The sequence below is a fragment of the Salmo salar genome, chromosome ssa20 (assembly GCF_905237065.1).
Source record: "Salmo salar chromosome ssa20, Ssal_v3.1, whole genome shotgun sequence".
Lineage (NCBI taxonomy): Eukaryota > Metazoa > Chordata > Actinopteri > Salmoniformes > Salmonidae > Salmo > Salmo salar.
Window position 1 is genome coordinate 14,098,294 of NC_059461.1, and position 22,053 is coordinate 14,120,346.

At 42.0% G+C, this 22,053-nt stretch overlaps 1 protein-coding gene across 1 annotated transcript; it reads right to left on the bottom strand.

The window, feature by feature from the left end:
- Window positions 1–1,922: 1,922 nt before the first annotated feature.
- Window positions 1,923–20,202, bottom strand: pes (pescadillo). Its single transcript, NM_001139866.1, is given in 16 exon segments — window positions 1,923–2,679; window positions 3,750–3,935; window positions 4,424–4,533; window positions 4,535–4,549; window positions 7,630–7,814; window positions 8,613–8,738; window positions 8,913–9,043; window positions 9,553–9,642; window positions 9,849–9,926; window positions 10,245–10,361; window positions 15,619–15,708; window positions 16,487–16,658; window positions 18,800–18,909; window positions 19,057–19,210; window positions 19,465–19,544; window positions 20,073–20,202. Coding segments are annotated over 16 exon segments (1,752 nt in total). The 5' UTR covers window positions 20,097–20,202; the 3' UTR covers window positions 1,923–2,595.
- Between the last annotated feature and the right edge of the window lie 1,851 nt (window positions 20,203–22,053).

The following is a 22,053-nucleotide window of genomic DNA, read 5'->3' on the forward strand; positions in this document are numbered from 1 at the left end:
GCAATGAATGGGGCCATGTGATCGATGGGTTTGTCCATTCATACACAGTCATTGGTCGAGACTGATGGTTCTTATGGTTGTGGCTACCAGTACAGCGCCATCTAGTTGTCACGTCGAAAAATAAAGTTGACAACTTCAGCATATTAGCTAGAGCCTAACCCTTTTCCATTCTCCTAAACTACTGCATTAGGGCTCTTAACCTGCTATGTAGTCACTTCTGTCCATAGCTGGGTTAGGCTAAGCTAACATGCTACGGTTGTCAACAAACCATCATTCTAGACAAACCAGTATCACAACGGCACCAATATATACTGCTCAAAAAAATAAAGGGAACACTTAAACAACACATCCTAGAGCTGAATGAAAGAAATAATCTTATTAAATACTTTTTTCTTTACATAGTTGAATGTGTTGACAACAAAATCACACAAAAATAATCAATGGAAATCCAATTTATCAACCCATGGAGGTCTGGATTTGGAGTCAACCTCAAAATTAAAGTGGAAAACCACACTACAGGCTGATCCAACTTTGATGTAATGTCCTTAAAACAAGTCAAAATGAGGCTCAGTAGTGTGTGTGGCCTCCACGTGCCTGTATGACCTCCCTACAACGCCCGGGCATGCTCCTGATGAGGTGGCGGATGGTCTCCTGAGGGATCTCCTCCCAGACCTGGACTAAAGCATCCGCCAACTCCTGGACAGTCTGTGGTGCAACGTGGCATTGATGGATGGAGCGAGACATGATGTCCCAGATGTGCTCAATTGGATTCAGGTCTGGGGAATGGGCGGGCCAGTCCATAGCATCAATACCTTCCTCTTGCAGGAACTGCTGACACACTCCAGCCACATGAGGTCTAGCATTGTCTTGCATTAGGAGGAACCCAGGGCCAACTGCACCAGCATATGGTCTCACAAGGGGTCTGAGGATCTCATCTCGGTACCTAATGGCAGTCAGGCTACCTCTGGCGAGCACATGGAGGGCTGTGCGGTCCCCCAAAGAAATGCCACCCCACACCATGACTGACCCACCGACAAACCGGTCATGCTGGACGATGTTGCAGGCAGCATCACGTCTGTCATGTGCTCAGTGTGAACCTGCTTTCATCTGTGAAGAGCACAGGGCACCAGTGGCGAATTTGCCAATCTTGGTGTTCTCTGGCAAATGCCAAACGTCCTGCACGGTGTTGGGCTGTAAGCACAACCTCCACCTGTGGACGTCGGGCCCTCATACCACCCTCATGGAGTCTGTTTCTGACCGTTTGAGCAGACACATGCACATTTGTGGCCTGCTGGAGGTCATTTTGCAGGGCTCTGGCAGAGCTTCTCCTGCTCCTCTTTGCACAAAGGCAGAGGTAGCGGTCCTGCTGCTGGGTTGTTGCCCTCCTACGGCCTCCTCCACATCTCCTGATGTACTGGCCTGTCTCCTGGTAGCACCTCCATGCTCTGGACACTACGCTGACAGACACAGCAAATCTTCTTGCCACAGCTCGCATTGATGTGCCATCCTGGATGAGCTGCACTACCTGAGCCACTTGTGTGGGTTGTAGACGCCGTCTCATGCTACCACTAGAGTGAAAGCACCGCCAGCGTTCAAAAGTGACCAAAACATCAGCCAGGAAGCATAGGAACTGAGAAGTGGTCTGTGGTCCCCACCTGCAGAACCACTCCTTTATTGGGGGTGTCTTGCTAATTGCCTATAATTTCCACAACAGCATGTGAAATGTATTGTCAGTGTTGCTTCCTAAGTGGACAGTTTGATTTCACAGAAGTGTGATTGACTTGGAGTTACATTGTGTTGTTTAAGTGTTCCCTTTATTTTTTTGAGCAGTGTATTATTCAAGCCCCGCCAAACTCAGGAGAATTTGACTCCCAGTGAGCAGCAGTGACTAGAAGTAACAGTAAGTAATTCAGTACAATGGACACTGATGCAAGAATTTTAATCCAAAGGATCTGCCCCACTTAAACTTTCATGAAGGAAAGTCTTCAGAACAAGCCTTAACGCGTAAAACAAAGAAAGATTGGACATAAGTGACAGGTTGATAGGGGTAACTAAGCCCTGCCGTGTGCATTGCTGCCGCACATTTACCCCCCTCAAGTTAAAAGTGGGCCAACTTGAACCCCCAAAAAAGTCCATGAACAATTTATTTGAATTACATATCAAGCAAAGAGTCACTTTTTAGGCAATACAAAATGTTTGTCAGGGTAAGCTTCATACAAATTTAAATTTGTCTGATGACACCAACAAGTTATTCTACTAAAGTACTCAGAACCACCTTTAATTACACATGCCATAGATTAAAAATAGGGTGAATCATGGGGGGGGAATTCAGGTATAGAGTACTGACCAGAATATCTGAGTTCACACATAAGAACAAAGCAAAGTCACCTCGCGATGGTTGAGGCAGGGTGGATAATATTTCACAACAATGTGACTCCTCCACCTGCCACTACGCGTGACCACATGGTGTTAACACTCATCATATTCAATGGGACCAACTTTTTCTGAATAAACCTATGAGTTTCAACCTTGTATGATCAACGACCATACAAATACAAAAAAAATTGTCCTTGATGAATATCCAGTGTCAAGCGGCTACTGTTTCTTGGCTTTTTTCTGCTTCTTCTGAGCCTTGCTGGCGTCTTCGTGGGCCTTTCTCTTCGCCGTCAGCTTGTTAACCTGCGAGGGGAAAGTAGATCGAGTTAATGAACAGCGCAGTAAATCGAGAATTCATGAGTGTGCAACCAAGGTGACATGCCCTCTAAAAGGGCTATTGTTTTAGCGTGCACGGTTTCCAGGGCCTGGCTATTCAAACCCTGTTAATCATTAGCCCTACAGCTCAATAGGTAGGTACAAGGCACAAAGATAGCAGCCTAGTGGAAAGTACACTGCCAGTTATCCCAAAATGCCAGGCCTGATCCTCTACCTCCATGTATATTAATATGGCTGTGAGACTAGCTGTTCCCGAGGCAAATGTACTAATGCGTCTGACACGGTGATGTGCGGCGTCTGACACGGTGATGTGCGGCGTCTTAAAGCATTTGCCCCCTTACTGACTTTCTCTATTTTTGACACTAATTGTTAGACCTTCAACTAAAACCTTATATTAGATAAAGGAAACATGAGTGAACAAATAACAAAATGTGTTACTTATTTGATTTATTTAATAAACACATTTAAGAAGGAACCAATGCCCGTGTGAACAAGTAATTACCCCCTTACGCTCGTGTGGTTCCGGAGTTACTGGTTTTTTTTGTTGCATAAACTACTCGTTTCAGTTCCTGCCACAACAGCGCAAATCAGGTTTAGGTCTGGACTTCGACTTGGCCATTCAAACTTGAAATGTGTAGCTTTACAGCCATTCTGATGTAGACTTGCTTGTGTGTTTTGGATCATTGTCTTGATTGAGATGTGGCAGGACCTGAAACGTGCATTTTATGCTCGAAAACACCCAAATGTCGCAGAGTTAAAGAAGCTCTGCATGGAAGAGTGGGCCAAAATCCCTTCACAGCGACGTGAGAGACTAATCAACAACAACTGTTTGTGTTATTCCCTCAGGTTTATCTAATATTAGGTTTTGGTTGAAGATCTGAAAAATATGCTAAAATAGAGAAAATCAGAAAGGGGGAAAATACTTTTTCACAGCACTGTATCTATGTAAATATCTTTCCATCGACAGGCAACGGGACGCAGTGATGTCATGTGAAGTGCTATGTCGGTTTGGCCGGTGCGCAGCGGAGGGGACTCACCTCTCGGGTCGTCCTCTTCTTGCCAAACATGATCTTGTCGTACAGGTACTTCTCCTTCTTCTTCATCATCATGATGGCCAGACGCTTCTCCTCTGCCTTCTCCTCCTGCTCAAGCCGCACCTTGTTCCCCACGGAACCAGTTTCCCAGGGTTTCACTTTGCCGGGGGTCACCTTCACCGACAAAGTCTGCAGGGACAGGAGAGAAAAGATACATCTAAGGGTGTGTCCAAAATGGCACTATGGTGCACTACGCCTTACGATAATGTTTTATGTTAGATGAAACAGGCCATTCAGATGGTAAAACTGTAAAGGAGGGATCATCTAGATTCAGCCACGGGTTGATTCTTGAGTGGATGGTCAGGAACATAAGTCTAAATAATTTTTAGACTGCAAATTGACCGGAGGAAACCCAAACTGATATAATATTTGACTAAAACAATTTCAAAACCTTGCTTAAATTTCTATATGATCAAATATCTCCCCCTATTATGTGAGAATATTATTTATTATTAAAAAAAATATTCAAAATTGAAACCACTTGTAGCAGACTTTAAATGTATATATTTTGTTGAAAACTTGGGGGAGGGGGGCAGATCAAATCACCCGAGGCCAAATTTGGCCCGTGGGCCACCAGTTGGGGAACCCTGGTCTAGAGACTGCTAGGATTCTCTCACCTTGCCCTGGGCTCGCGTATCCTCCATCTTCTTCAGATTCTTCTCCTCGGTGAACTCTTCATCGTCCACATCGTCATCCTCTTCTTCTTCGTCTTCATCCTCTTCCTCTTCCATCCTCTTCTTGTACTGATATTTAAAAAAGAAAAAATGGTTGAACATTTTAGTTGAACGCAACATCCATCATGCAGGTGCAGAAACATGGGAAGCAGAGAGGGATACAAAGTATATTGAAAGCAGGCGCATCCACACAGGTGTGGTTCCTAAATTAATTAAGGAATTACAATCCCAATCTCATGTATAAAAATGCTCAGCAGGCCACTATTTTGGCCACCATGGCTATGCCCCAATAGGATGACAATGCCCCCATCCACAAAATTGGCTGTTCCAAGTCCACAACAATGCTTAAACCACATCAGGAGACCTCGAGGGTAAAAATCGAAGAAATGTGGATTAAAATGAGCACCAGCCAGAGACCGTTGTTTGGTTAGTGATGTTTCTGTAGCACTCATGTGATTGCAGAGTTTGCTAAACAAATGGCCACTGGATTGATGCAAATAATAATATTCTGCCAGGTAGGCATAGGCTACTTTGTAGTAAACATTTAATTAACATAAGACGGTTGTCATTACATTAGCCTCATCGCTAACGGCTACAAAAAGTGGTAGACAAACGCGCAGACAGACGAGTATTCCTGCGCCGTTGCCTCTTCAGAATGTTCAGAAAGGAAAATACAAATCACTGATGCATTTTTGTTCATGTCTTAAGATAATAATATTGGGCAAATTAATGCATTTTCGAATAAGTTCAATACATTTACTCGATTTCTTTCGTTCAACAATTTATTCAGTTTAAAAAATCTGGTTTCGATCTGCAATGCAGATTTTATAGGGCCCTACGAGTAGTCACTGAATGGTTGGATGAGCATGAAAATGATGTAAACCATATGCCATCTCAGTCACCAGATCTCAACACAACTGAACACTTACGGGAGATTCTAGAGCAGCGCCTGAGACAGTTTTCCACTTCAAAACACCAAATGATGTAATCTCTTGTGGAAGAACAGTGTCCCATCCCTCCCATAGACTTCCAGATACTTGTAGAATCTATACCAAGGTGCATTGAAACAATGAGCCCAAAGCCCTATTAACTTCTCTAGGGTAGGGGGTAGTATTTAGACATCCGGATAAAAAAGCCTTCCCAAATTAAACTGCCTGCTACTCAGGCACAGAAGGTAGGATATGCATATTATTAACCTGTTAGGGCTAGGGGGCAGTATTTACACCGCCGGATAAAAAAACGTACCCGATTTAATCTGGTTACCACTCCTACCCAGTAACTAGAATATGCATATACTTATTACATATGGATAGAAAACACCCTAAAGTTTCTAAAACTGTTTGAATGGTGTCTGTGAGTATAACAGAACTCATTTGGCAGGCAAAAATGTGAGAAGGTTTCATTCAGGAAGTGGCCTGTCTGACAAGGTGTCGTTCTTCTTGTCTCTGTTTATTGAAGAGTGAGGATCTTAGCTGTCCCGTGACACTTCCTACGGCTGCCATAGGGTCTCAGAAGGCGGTAAAAAGCTGAATCGTGGCTTTGCAGGCTCTGGCTGAAACAAAGTAGCGCGTTTGGGTAGTGGCTGGTTACAGTACTGTGAGACTCAGGCTCGTGCCCGCGTCGACCAAAAGCTTTGTTTACTTTCCTCTGTTTAGCTAAATGGACATTCCCGGTCGGAATATTATCGCTTTTTACGAGAAAAATGGCATAAAAATGGATTTTAAACAGCGGTTGACATGCTTCGAAGTACGGTAATGGAATATTTAGATTTTTTTGTCACGAATTGCGCCATGCGCGCGACCCTGATTTACCATTTCAGACAGTGTCTGGGACGCACGAACAAAACGCCGCTATTCGGATATAACGATGGATTATTTTGGACCAAACCAACATTTGTTATTGAAGTAGCAGTCCTGGGAGTGCATTCTGACGAAGACAACAAAAGGTAATCAAACTTTTATAATAGTAAATATGATTATGGTGAGTGCTAAACTTGCCGGGTGTCTAAATAGCTAGCCCGTGATGCCTGGGCTATGTACTTAGAATATTGCAAAATGTGCTTTCACCAAAAAGCTATTTTAAAATCGGACATATCGAGTGCATAGAGGAGGTCTGTATCTATAATTCTTAAAATAATTGTTATGCTTTTTGTGAACGTTTATCGTGAGTAATTTAGTAAAATGTTAGCGAATTCCCGGAAGTTTGCGGGGTATCTAGTTCTGAACGTCACATGCTAATGTAAAAAGCTGGTTTTTGATATAAATATGAACTTGATTGAACAAAACATGCATGTATTGTATAACATAATGTCCTAGGAGTGTCATCTGATGAAGATCATCAAAGGTTAGTGCTGCATTTAGCTGTGGTTTGGGTTTATGTGACATTATTGCTAGCTTGAAAAATGGGTGTCTGATTATTTCTGGCTTGGTACTCTGCTGACATAATCTAATGTTTTGCTTTCGTTGTAAAGCCTTTTTGAAATCGGACAGTGTGGTTAGATTAACGAGAGTCTTGTCTTTAAATAGCTGTAAAATAGTCATATGTTTGAGAAATTGAAGTAATAGGATTTTTAAGGTTTTGAAAATCGCGCCACAGGCTTCAACTGGCTGTTACGTAGGTGGGACGAATTCGTCCCGCCTAGCCCAGAGAGGTTAATAGATTTGGTTAGAAAACACTCTGAAGTTTCTAAAACCGTTTGATATCTGTGAGTATAACAGAACTCATGTGGCAGGCAAAAACCTGAGAAAAATCCAACCAGGAAGTGTGGAAATCTGAGGTTTGTAGTTTTTCAAGTGATTGCTATACAGTGACTTAGGGTTAATTTTGCACTTCCTAAGGCTTCCACTAGATGTCAACAGTCTTTAGAACATTGTTTCATGCTTCTACTGTGAATATGGATAGAATAAGAGCTCCTGGAAGTAGATGAGTGAGAAAATGACATGAGCTCAGAGGCGCGCGTTCACGTGGGAGTTAGCCGTGTTCCTTTTCTTTTCTGAAAACATTGGAATTGTCCGGTTGGAATATTATGGAAGATTTATGTTAAGACACTATGTTGCAATGTCTTTTATTTTGGCGGTTAACTGTAGGTTGCACCCTATTCCCGCTACAGTGCACTACTTTTTTTGAGTCTAGCTCTGCTCAGCTCTTACCGGGCTTCTCCCCGCGCTGCAGGGCCATGAGCTTTAACTTCTCCGGGGGCACGTAGTCGCCGTCCTTCTCCTCCACGAAGGGCGAGAGGTGGGGCGGCAGCATCGTCCCCAGGAAGTAGTCCTCAACGGGCAGGCGCATCTTGGCGTTGACTGAGTCAAACACCCACTGGGGCTGGATGTAGTACCTGGAGCAGGACACGACCACCAGACACACGGTTACAGTTACACACCTGCCTGCCTCCTTTACGACCCAAGGTTACTACACAGATATGGATCAAACTGTGTTCAAATAATAGCCGTTTTCCTTCAAATACTTTAAGTTTTTGATCCAGACGGTCTGGAGTGCCAGATGGGCGGAGTTGGCACCCATGGGACTATTCCATTGTGCCAGGTGGGCTCCATTGGGAAATGTATACCGTCAGTCAACCCAATCCACCTTTGAATGTAACATTTAAACATTCCAAAAAGATTTGAGACCATTCACACATTGGCAAGGTGAGATGATCACAACAGCTGAAGACAAAGGTCTGGACAGGGTTAACAGGCCCATAGTGTCGGCATTATGTACCCTGTTTAAAGCTAAGCTCTACGAAGAGCGATAACGGGGACAAGAACTGTCACACGTGGCTCTGCCCACAGACTCCACCCCCTGGAAGCCCTGGATAACAGGGGCCTTTGAGCAGCCAGAGCAGGAAGAGCCCCTTTGAAAGGGGGCATTGTGGGGATGAGCTGAGCCCATCTCTGAGGGGGGACTGAAGGAGAAGGAAACCCCCCAACCAGAGCAACAGTTAGCAGCCGGGCAACAAAACACTTTGGTCTGTAAATAGCCCTGGCTGAAATAAAATCTGGTGATTTGAACGAGGGGCGTGGGTTGTATTATTTTTTCCCAAAGATCATGCAAAGATTTTGAATGAATGGCAAGACATTGGCAACGACTGTAATGACTGCAGATAAAGTTATATGAACCGTCGGGTTCCCTTCACCTGTTGATGTACTGCTTGTCCATGTCAGGCCTGTCTACAATCTGATGAGTGATTGTCTCGTCGGTCACTTCATAGGTGCCACCGATACAAAGAGACTTGTCCCAGGACACCTCGGCACCAAAACACCTGGCAGACAGAGGGATGGAGATTAAAAAATTTTTTTTAAAAAATGGTTCACTTCATGGTGCGTCAAAGCTCCCCTTTGAGGTGCGGTGTGGCATGGAAACCATCCCCAAAAGCTTTGGCTTGCTTTTACTTCCCAGGGTGCCATAATGTCTGTGGCACTGGGCTGGTTCTCACCTCAGGATAAAAGCCAATGACTCTCTGGGAACTTCCCTGTTCAGGAAGAACTTGAGCCCCTCAAAAAGCCTTTTCTGGGCCTCCTGCTCTTTCTGCTCCTTCTCTCTGGCCTGCATATTCTCCTGGTCCTCCTGAAGAAAGACAGACGGTGTGGGTGAAAGGAGGAGACAGGAAAAGCTTTTAGAAGGGTACACAGGCAGTTAAAGGGATGGTTTGGTTGCATCATGTTGTTTATAAAACAGCTTGTAGTCATAGAGGAGTGCTGCCCAGTCTAACACTGCTAATGAGGTGAATCCACCGGGGAAAAACGTGAGCCTCTCTCTATAGACCCACTGATTTTCAGAGTGTTGCCTGTATGTTTGGCCTTTCTGTGAGCAATTAGTTCAAGCAGCTATTTTTATCCCATCTTCAAATTGCCTAACAATGATTTACAAAGAACATCAACGTCAAATACCGACGACGACTTTTGTATCGGAACTATCGATTTATCGACGAGGGTGCGCTACAAATAGTTCCTCCACCCACAAAGATTTGGGAAAGAAAGGGCTTTCTAAACAGAAGGAATGAAAGGTGAACGTGGGAGGCATTGGTCATAACACTCCCGACCACCTGGTAGATAGCTTATTCAGTGTCTCCTTACCTCCTCGGTAGGGAAATTGTCCAGCTGGTTCTCCTCCTCCTCTACGGTGGCAACCACCCGTGCCAGGCTGGCACTCAGGGCTGACAGTTTCTGTTTAGAGCATGAAACTCACAGGTTCAGTTTACACACAGCTTAAAAACACATTTCTACTGATAAGAGTACCATCAAGGACGGGCTGGTAGCCCAGATCAATAAAGAGGGATGTCGTCCTGTCCGACATATACAGGAATCCTCAAGTTAATATTTAGTTTACTCATTGATTTGTGCCAATCCATAACAGTGATGAAAAGGCCCACCTCCAAGTAGCTCTCTGAGTCCATAGCATAGTCCTCCTCGTGCTCTGCCTTCAGCTCCGACTCAGCTTTGCTGTCCAGCTGGAGAGATGGGTGGAGTTAGCAACAGCGCAGACAGACAACTAGCAGGCCAACAATCTCTGTATACTACAAGACAATATAATGTTCATCGACAAAAAGAACATGGTTACAAAAAGGCGCCACTTGTGACGCGAGATAGCTGAAATGGTTCACCGGGATCGTATTCATTAGGGCACACCGTAGCAAAATGTTTTGCAACGGAAAACAAAAACAAGCATTTCTTATTTAACTTCCGTTAGCCCCTCCCGGTTTCAGTCCGTTTTCTTCCGCTTGTTGCGTAATGAACACGATGCAAGTTAAGGCCAGGTACTGGGTTACCTTGGGCGGGTAGACCAGGTTGAGGGTCTGGTAGAGGCGGAAGTTAATGAAGCCAAAGAGGGTAGTGTACATCTCTGTGAAGGTGGCCATTACTCTGTAGTCCACATCTGTTGGGTGCTGGGGGAGAAAGGATAGATAATTATGCCTGAAAGCTTGCATTGTAGAGTCAATGTTAAGGAGAGCCATTGCCACGTACGCTTAGCAAGTTCCTCTAATTTACCCACAATTAGCAGCATCAACTTAAATTTACCTTGAAGCAATGTCTCACTCCATTCTCAGAGAAAATAATCTATAGGTATAGTGTGAAGGAATGTGGGTCTGGGATATCTGATGTATCAGACCATACATAGTATCATTTCTATGGCCATACATCTAAACCGTAGGAAAATAAATACCGTGTGGAGATGGCCTAGCTCAATTCTCACATTCAATGGTAAATCAAATAAAAATAAGGAGATGTATAGAGGAAAATGATAAGTTGAATCCTAATATTCTATGGGATGCAGTGAAGGTTGTCATTTGTGCGAAACTAAATCACACTTACAAGATTCCAGAAGAAAGCTAGATTGGCTATATATATCAGAATTTGATTAAGAAGCTGGAAGGTATGGAACAAAAAGAAAAGATCACTCAATCCATTGATCCACAACAAATTAAAGAAACAAGGAGAAAAATAGATGATATTCTTAGTAACAATTTTAAAACAGATTTCATGAGGGGGGCCGTAAAGCTACAAGACTGCTAGCTAGACGAATACACAGATATACACTGCTCAAAAAAATAAAGGGAACACTTAAACAACACAATGTAACTCCAAGTCAATCACACTTCTGTGAAATCAAACTGTCCACTTAGGAAGCAACACTGATTGACAATACATTTCACATGCTGTTGTGCAAATGGAATAGAAAACAGGTGGAAATTATAGGCAATAAGCAAGACACCCCCAATAAAGGAGTGGTTCTGCAGGTGGTCAGAAACAGACTTCATGAGGGTGGTATGAGGGCCCGACGTCCACAGGTGGGGGTTGTGCTTACAGCACAACACCGTGCAGGACGTTTGACATTTGCCAGAGAACACCAAGATTGGCAAATTCGCCACTGCCGATAATTTTTTTACACCTTTATTTAACTAGGCAAGTCAGTTAAGAACACATTCTTACTTTCAATGACGGCCTAGGAACGGTGGGTTAACTGCCTTGTTCAGGGACAGAACAAAGATGTTTACCTTGTCAGCTCGGGGATTCAATCTTGCAACCTTACGGTTAACTAGTCCAACGCTCTAACCACCTGCTTTACATTGCACTCCATGAGGAGCCTGCCTGTTATGCGAATGCAGTAAGAAACCAAGGTAAGTTGCTAGCTTGCATTAAACTTCTTATAAAAAACAAATCACTAGTTAAACTAGTAATATCAACCATGTGTAGTTATCTAGCCTGTCCTGCGTTGCATATAATCGATGCGGTGCGCATTCGCGAAAAAGGACTGTCATTGCTTCAACGTGTACCTAACCATAAACATGTCTTTCTTAAAAATCAATACACAAGTAAATATTTTTTAAACCTGCATATTTAGCTAAAAGAAATCCAGGTTAGCAGGCAATATTAACCAGGTGAAATTGTGTCACTTCTCTTGCGTTCATTGCACGCAGTCAGTGTATATGCAACAGCTTGGGCCGCCTGGCTCATTGCTAACCAATTTGCCAGAATTTTACATAATTATGACATAACATTGAAGGTTCTGCAATGTAACAGGAATATTTAGACTTATGGATGCCACCCGTTAGATAAAATACGGAACGGTTCCGTATTTCACTGAAAGAAAACATTTTGTTTTCGAGATAATAGTTTCCGGATTCGACCATATTAAATGACCTATGGCTCGTATTTCTGTGTGTTTATTATATTATAATTAAGTCTATGATTTGATAGAGCACTGAGCGGTGGTAGGCACCAGCAGGCTCGTAAGCAAAGCATTTCAAACAGCACTTTCGCGCGTTTTGCCAGAAGCTCTTCGCAATGCTTCAAGCATTGCACTGTTTATGACTTCAAGCCTATCAACTCCCAAAATTAGGCTGGTGTAACCGATGTGAAATGGCTAGCTAGTTAGCGGGGTGCACGCTAATAGCTTTCAAACGTCACTCGCTCTGAGACTTGGAGTAGTTGTTCCCCTTGCTCTGCATGGGTAACGCTGCTTCAAGGGTGGCTGTTGTTGATGTGTTCCTGGTTTGAGCCCAGGTAGGAGCGAGGAGAGGGACGGAAGCTATACTGTTATACTGGCAATAGTAAAGTGCCTATAAGAACATCCAATAGTCAAAAAGGTATATGAAATACAAATCGTATAGAGAGAAATAGTCCTATAATAACTACAACCTAAAACATCTTACCTGGGAATATTGAAGACTCATGTTAAAAGGAACCACCAGCTTTCATGTTCTGAGCAAGGCACTTAAACGTTAGTTTCTTACATGGCACATATTGCACTTTTACTTTCTTCTCCAACACTTTGTTCTGCATTATTTAAACCAAACTGAACACGTTTCATTATTTGAGGCTAAATTGATTTTATTGGTGTATTATATTAAGTTAAAATAAATGTTCATTCAGTATTGTTGTAATTGTCATTACAAATAAAAATACATTTTATAATAAAAAATATATATATTATATATAAAACATTTTTTTTTAAAGGTATAAAAATTGAAAAAATTAAATCGGGAGTGGCTTTTTTGGTCCTCCAATAATCGGTACCGGCATTGGAAAATCATAATCTGTCGACCTCTATACTCAACCACCCACAGCAGATGAGGATATAATCTAGTAGTTTCTCAATTCTCTAAATTTGCAATTTATTAGGGGGGAAAAAAACTGAATGATGCGCTCACGGCACCCATTACAGAGGTGAGTGCAGTTACTAGACTTAAAAACAACATCTTCAGGGAGCGACGGATTCCTATCAGAGTGGTACAAACCCTTTGCGGAATTGACCCCATTGCTCAGATCACCTTTCAATTGGACCTTGAATGAGGGCCTTACTCCCACATCGTGGAAGAAAGCTATTATTTCAATAACCAAAAGGCAAAGAAATAATTATGTAATAGCTACTGCCGTGTCAATTTTAAATGTAGATTATAAACTCTATACCTCAATTATATCCAAGAGATTTGAGAAGTTCATGCCAGATATGATTGATTAAGACCAAACTGGATTCATTAAGGGTTGTCTCAAACAAGACAATATTAAGGACTTTACATTTTATCAATGCTATTCAAAAATGGGAGGAAAGTGAAGCTTTGGTTAGCCTAGATGCAGAGAAGGCTTTGATTGTGTGAATTGGACATTTCTATGCATCAAAGTCATTTATCAGAATCCGAAAGCTGGAATAAAAGGTGAATGGGAATTTGACAAACAAGATTAATCTCAAAGAGGCACACGACTGGGTTGCTGCTTGTCGCCCACACTTTTCACCCTGTATATAGAGCCTCTAGCGCAGGCAATTAGAGAGAGAACCTAGGGGTTTTCACTGTGGGAGAGGAACATCATTTGACTATTTGCAGATGATGTCATAGTGTACTTGAATAACCCAGAGGCAAGTTTCCCTAAGCTGATGAATCTATTACAGGAATATGGTCATTATTCTGGATATAAATTGAAGGCGCTTAAAAACGCAGATCCTGACATAACTTCTTCTCCAGAAATGAAAACCAAATTTGGTTTGAAGTGGAATTCCAAATCATTTAAATACTTGGGTGTGATTTCAACCAAATATTCCCTCGAAGATATACAAAGCGAACCTCGACCATATAAATGTAGATCAAGAGAGGCGTTTTGAGATGGTCCATGGTACAATTGGATTTCAGCTCCAGAATAGAAGTATGAATATTGTACTCACTCCAATCTCTTCCATTTATAAAACCTCAAAGTCAATATAGAGTATGGGACAAACTGATATCGAGATTTATCTGGGATGGCAAAAAACCTAGGATTAGATACTACACATTGCAACTTCCCAAGGATAAAGGAGGTCGGGTACTACCCAACCTGAGAGAATATTTCTATGCAGCAAACTCAGATCCATAGTTTAATGGTGTGATCAAAGTTATTGTGCAATATGGAAGGATATAGCGAGGAGCATAACGGGAAAGCCAACCCAAACGTTGGTGGGAGATAAGGAAATAAGACCATGGAGGACATATTGGACCCAATAACAACATTCACGTTAGATATTTGGTTTGATATGGTCTGGAAACACAAATTGGAGAAGAATTGTGATGATGTAAATTTGACATCATATGCACATCTGGCACATATGATCAGAGTTAATCAGGGTATAACAGCATTATGTACCACTGTTGAGAATGGGAAGATTTAGATACTGAAAACTCAAGGCAACATACAAAACCAGGATTTTTTTTTTTTTTAGATACTTACAGTTAAATGGATTACTATATCAAAGGAGCTAAAGCATATAAACTCACCCATGGACTAAAATGGAGTTGAGAGCAATTAGTAAAGCATATAAGGCAAGTAAATTTAGGGTAATCTCAGTATTGTACCACGACTTGCTAGAAAGTAAAGAAAACTCAATGTTGTAGATCAAGGACATTTTTGAAAAATGAATCCACTTTAATCTCAGGTGATGAGTGGAAGAACGTGTACAACAACAGGCAACCACTAATTCAAGAATATGGACAGAGTTACATTGGAAGAACCTGACTTGATTCTTTATTACAGCTAAAATTAAGAGTAAACTTTGTACGCAACAAATGTGTTGGAGAATGTGTGGACACATGGGAGCTAACCACTATCATATCTTCTGGAAATGCAAAGAATGTGTTTTGGGATAACGTGTGTCCTACTATTAAAGACATCCTGGGCTATGGTGTGCCTAGGACTTTGTTGTCTACCTAGGAAATGTACAGGATGAAATAAGGGGATGTGAATAGTATATGATTAGGAACCTTCTTGCAACTAGTAAGAAAGCTATAACAAACAAAAAAGGTATAAATTAGATCCTCCCAAACTATATGATTCGTTAGCCATTATACAATAAATCTATATGGAAAAGATATCTTATTTGTTAAGAAATAAGGGAAAACGAGTTTGAGGCCAGATGGGAGAAATGGATACGGTTTGAGGCTCAGTAATGGGACATTAATTACTAAATGTGGTTATGACAACTGTATGTACGTTGTGATGGGAATATTGTACACAATGTATCCCTGAACCCCGGTCTTTTGCATTGTTTTTGTATACATTTTTCTATGGTGAATTTCTGTACATTAGTGGAAAAATCTATAAAAATCTGAAGTATAAAAGCAAAAAACAAAAAAGAAAATGGCTTTTTGAGCTGCTGTGATATGACTCAGCACTTACGTCATGGGCAAACTGGTAGGGTACGAGCCAGGTGATGAGCTGTCCAAGGACCTCTGCCTGATAGTAAATCCCCTTGATGGAGAGGAAAACCTGCCAGGGAAAGCAAAACAATGTCAAGTGTACTGCGGAATACCAGCAATTCTCTTTTCTAAAGAGCATGTATCTCATTCAGACTAATTCAATGTTAACTAACCACTCCAAAATTGCTTTCACAACACTTAATAGGCTAACACTGCTAAGTCTATAAGTACACTGAACAAAAATATTAAAAACGGCAAGTGTTGGTCCCATGTGTCATGAGCTAATTTATTTATTTTGGGCACAAATTCGTTTACGTCACCATTAGTGGGCATTTCTCCTTTGCCAAGATAATCCATCCACCTGACAGGTGTGGCATATCAAGAAGCTGATTAAACATGATCATTACACAGGTGCACCTCGGGCTGTGGACAATAAAAGGCCACTTTAAAATGTGCAGTTGTGTCAACCAACACAATGGCACATATGTCTCAAATTGAGGGAGCGTGCAATTGGCATGCTGACTGCAGGAATGTCCACCAGCGCTCCTGCCAGATCATCTAATGTTCATTTCTCTACAATAAGCTGCCGCCACTGTCGTTTTAGAGAATTTGGCAGTACGTCCAACCAGCCTCACAAGCGCAGACCACGTGTAACCACACCAGCCCAGGACCTCCACATCCGGCTTCTTCACCTGCAGGATCATTTGAGGAGGGGTTGGAGAGGTCCTGAGGAGTGTGTGTGTAAAAACAAATTCTGATTGGCTGGGCCTGGCTCCCCAGTGGATGGGCCTAAGCCCTCCCGGGCCCACCCATGGCTGCACCCCTGTCCAGTCATGTTAAAGCCATACCTTCCTGAGAGAGCGAGATGTGACTACATAGTTCATCCACTCCACAGTGAGGCGTCGGCATAGCGTGATGGTCTGTACGTGGCACTTCCCCGTGCGGGCAAAAGTGGAGAACAGGAAGCACATGGAGAGGGCGTCGTCAATGTCACGGAGGGCATCGATGAAAGTGGGGTACCTGGCACACAAATAGACCCAAACATAACCCTCATCAGAAATGTAGGACATCCTTTACAAATGTTATGTTGACATGAGCCGTAAACAGGGCTTAACACCATAGAGATCTTGTCACTTGCCATAGCTATTGATATGGAGATCTCAGTGCACGTGCAGGATTTTTATTTTTACGTAGCTGCTGCCCGCTCTGCTGCATTCATAGCTTCTGCTCAGTGCTGCTTCCCTCATTGATATGGAGGGGTAACGTCATGTTGGTAACAGACCAAGTCCGTATTATGGCAAGAACAGCTCAAATAAGCAAAGAGAAACGACAGTCCATCATGAACAGCAGCTACATAGGGTAAGGGCTGGGCGACATAGCCAAAATGTGCTCTCACGGTATTTAAAAAATACATTTACGGTATGACTATGTTTTTGAATAATAAAAGTTACACATTTTCTATAAGTAGTGCGTGACCCTATGGTGGAAACACATACATTCTATGTGATTTCAATGATCTCTATTTAATTGTTTAATACTGTTCAATTAAAACTACAAACAAAAATAATTCCCTGCATTTTCATACATTTCCCCCACTCATTTGAGATCATTTCCACACTGCCATGTAGGGCTGCACGATATGGGGGGGCAAAAAGGCATATTTTTAACCAAATGTTTCAATTGCGATTTAGTTCAAAACACTGGGGTGAACTGTTGGAATCATGGAAAAATACTGATTATTATAATTCTACAGTTAGAAGATAGTGGGCACTTTGAATACAGTGTTAATTGACATGACAACAAATGAAAATGCCAGAGGAGTTATTGTGACAGGGTAGGAAGCAAAGTGTTGGTCAGTGCTTCCTAGGGGACCCTATAATCTTTGGCAACATTAAAACGTTATCTTAGCTACTTCATGTAGCTAACATTTATGCTGTGCATACTCCTCTTTCATTTAGAAGATACTGTTGCACAATCAACATGCTGATTTAGGCCTACATCGTCACTGGTATTTTCAGGCTCTATAGCTAGCCCTGTTTAATCTGACTCAGTACATTTAGCCAGTTTACTAGTTATTAGGAGCTAACACAACTTAGCCACAACATGCTAAGAAAAGACAATCTAGCTTTAGCAGATATAAGAATTGAATCATGTTATTATAGAATGCTCATGGATTTATATTAAAAAGCATTGTAGTCATCAACATTGCTGCATGTGGTGCATTGGCCAGACAGACTGAAAGCAAGTGTCTCAGTCGACCAACAAAAAGGGCACTCCTTGAGTGACAGTGGGCAAGGCAAGTTCTGTGTGGAAAGTAACATGGAGAGAGAGCGGAGAGAGACCTCAAGTAGCGGAGTAAACTATAACATTCAACTACAGATATAGAAGGTAAAGTAAAAACCCAAAACAGTCCATGCATCAATACCGGTATATCGTAAAATACGGTATACCGCCCAGCCCTACATAGTGTGCGTAAAATAACATGCACAGAACGTGATCTAGCTTTGAGAAAAAGGCTTCCAGATAGGCGGGAGCAAAAAGTCAGTATTGGCAGTCACTGCCTATTTTCTATTCCCTGAGTGTAGAAAACATTAGGAACACCTTACTAATATTGAGTTGCTCCCCCATTTTCCCTCAGAACAGCCTCAATTCATCGGGACACGGACTCTAAAAGATGTCGAAAGTTGTCCACTGGGATAGTGGCCCAGATTGATTCAAATGCTTCCAACAGTTGTGTCAAGTTGGCTGGATGTACTTTGGGTGGTGGACCATTCTTGATATACACGGGAAACTGTTGAGCATGAAAAATCCAGAAGCGTGAAGTTCTTGACACAAACTGGTGCGTCTGGCACCTACTACCATACCCTGTTCAAAAGGCACTTAAATATTTTGTCTTGCCCTCTTACCCTCTGAATGACACACATACACATTCCGTGTCTCAAGTTTTTAAAATCCTTCTTTAACCTGTCTCCTCCCCTTCATCTACACTGATTGAAGTGGATTTAACAGGTGGCAATACAGGATCAGAGCTTACATCTGGATTCACTGTCGTGGAAAGATCCAAATGTTCCTAATACTTTGTACATTCAGTGTATGTAATTATATGCTCAACATTGCCATCTCCTGTTTTCAGTTGGCACTGCAGTGGATTGAGACCTCACCTCTCCTTGATGATGTGGTCCAGTTTGTAGCCAGGCTTGTTATCTCTCAGTCTCTCCACCCCTGTCCATTCTGCCTTTCCATATGCCTTCCTCAGTTTACGCACAAACACCTAGCAGAGACAGAACAGGACAAGGCAGCCTTACTAGATTTGCCCCTTGATTTGAAAATAATGGACTGAAAATTCACTGTATGGTACAAAAATGTCAATAAACAAACATGTCTATATAGTAGTCAAAACACTAGTATAAAAAATTACCTTGTACTCTCTAAACTTTCGAACGATGGGCTCGTGCAGGAGGAACCGGATGTCTTTGAGCAGGTAGAATGTGCGAGGTGCCGTGGAACCCTTGTTCACCTTCTTCTTGTGCTTAGGCTCATGAGGGTAGATGCCTTTCAGAATACACAGGCGTCTGTGGAACACAGGACATAGATGCAGACTCAATTTGGCATAGCAGAAACTAATACCAGAGGCAACCATGCGATTCTATTCACAACCAGAGTACAAGGCTGTTTATACCAGACACCACAGGGAAGAAAACGGACTGAAACCAGGAGGGCCTACAACTCACAAAACACGTATTTTCCATTGTAAAACTTTTGCTACAGTGCGTACTAATGAATACGACCCAAGTTGTGGTGGGTCAGTAGCAACGTTACCCAGTACCTGAAATCTGCCAGGCTTAGCTGCAGCTTCTTGCGGGCTTTGTTCCTTGTGATGTAGTTGGTGGCAGAGCCCCTCTCATACTGAAGACAAATGGGTTTACAGTTACTCACAAGACATGAAGACAGTAAAAGATGTAGGGTATTGGAGAAAACGGGCTTTTAGCGAGGATGTCATTCTTAGATTGTTACTACAACACCTGTAACCATACTAAATAGCAAAATGCTTGATGCTGACAATGTTCTGCACATCTTTTATCACTATTTACTACTGTCTTTTTTATTCACCAGGTGAAGATGTATCGTACTACCGTAGCAGCTAGGCTAACGTTAACTAGCTAGCATAGAAGGGTTGAAAATCTGAATCAACGGCATATGACTCGACCCACGTAGAACTACAATAGTTGAGTACAAAGACGTGTTTCATGCAAGCAATCTATTTTTTTAAAGTGATTTTTAGCAAGATTATAGTTTTACATCTAACTAGTAACAGCTAGCTAAACATGTTCGGCCTAAAGTAAAATCATAGCCATTTAATGCTGTGCTCAGATAAAACTACTGTAGCTAGCAAAATCGTTGGATAATTAATTTGACAAACAGTGACAACCGTACCTTCTTTTTCTGTAGACCCCCCATTTAGAACAGATATTTTCGTGTTACTCTATAAATTACTTTTTTTAAATGGTTTTACTTCTCTAGACAATCATGTAAACACAACCACCACGAAAGAACACCGTGGCTGATGCACGTGTTGTGTGACATGCACGGTATAAACTCGCAGGACCCCGACACCTCAAGCTGTCCATTTTAAAGCCTGAATATAAAAGACATAAAACGTAAAAGTAAATCAGTCAAATTTGGATGACCCATGTGTGTCTATCTATTCATTGGAAGTGAGTTTGATTTTGAAGAATTCATTCATAATTCATTCAAACACACACAACCAGCCAAAAGTTTGGACAGACCTACTCATTCAAGGGATTTTCTTTATTTTTACTATTTTCTACATTGTACAATAATAGTGAAGACATCAAAACTATGAAACAACACATATGGAATCATGTAGTAACCAAAAAAGTGTTAAACAAATCAATATATATTTTATAGTCTTCAAAGTAGCCACACTTTGCCTTGATGACAGCTTTGCACACTCTTAGTCATCTCTCAACCAGCTTCATGAGGTATTCACCGTGAATGGATTTCAATTAACATGTGTGCCTTGTTAAAAGTAAATTTATAGAATTTCTTTCCTTCTTAATGCATTTGAGCCAATCAGTTGTGTTGTGACAAGGTAGGGGTGGTATACAGAAGGTGGCCCTATTTGGTAAAAGACCAAGTCCATATTATGGCAAGAACAGCTCAAATAAGCAAAGAGAAATGACAGTCCATCATTACTTTAAGACATGAAGGTCAGTCAATACGGAACATTTCAAGAACTTTTCTTCAAGTGCAGTCGCAAAAACCATCAAGCGCTATGATGAAACTGGCTCTCATGAGGACCGCCACAGGAAAGGAAGACCCAGAGGATAAGTTCATTAGTGTTACCAGCCTCAGAAATTGCAGCCTAAATAAATGCTTCACAGAGTTCAAGTAACAGACACATCTCAACATCAACTGTTCAGAGGAGACTGTGTGAATCAGGCCTTCATTGTCGAATTGCTGCAAAGAAACCAATACTGAAGGACACCTATAATAAGAAGAGACTTGCTTGGGCCAAGAAACAAAAGCAATGGACATTAGATCAGTGGAAATCTGTTCTTTGGTCTGATGAGTCCAAATATAAAACATTTGGTTCCAACCGCTGTGTCTTTTTGAGATGCAGAGTAGGTGAACGGATGATCTCCGCATGTGTGGTTCCCATGGAGGAGGAGGTGCGATGGTGTGGGGTGTTTTGCTGGTGATACTGTCAGTGATGTATTTAGAATTCAAGGCACACGTAACCAGCATGGCTACCACAGCATTCTGCAGCGATACGCCATCCCATCTGGTTTGCTCTTAGTGGGACTATCATTTGTTTTTAGACAGAACACTGACCCAACACACCTCCAGGCTGTGTAAGGGCTATTTGTCCAAGAAAGAGAGTGATGGAGTGTTGCATCAGATGACCTGGCCTCCACAATCACCCAACCTCAACCCAATTGAGATGGTTTGGGATGAGTTGGACTGCAGAGTGAAGGAAAAGCAGCCAACAAGTGCTCAGCATATGTGGGAACTCCTTCAAGACTGTTGGAAAAGCATTCCAGGTGAAGCTGGTTGAGAGAATGCCAAGAGTGTGCAAAGCTGTCATCAAGGCAAAGTGTGGCTATTTGAACAATCTAAAATGTCAAATCTATTTTCTGTTGGTTACTACATGATTCCATATGTGTTATTTAATACTTTTGATGTCTTCACTATTATTCTACAATGTAGAAAATAGTCAAAATAAAGAAAAACCCTTGAATGAGTTGGTGTGTCCAAACTTTTGACTGGTACTGTACCCACACGCACACGCACACACACACGCACACACACATACACACATAAATAAACCATCAGGAATAAAACTGTGCATCCTAATCAATTTTATGCTATGTATTATTGAGAACAGTACTAC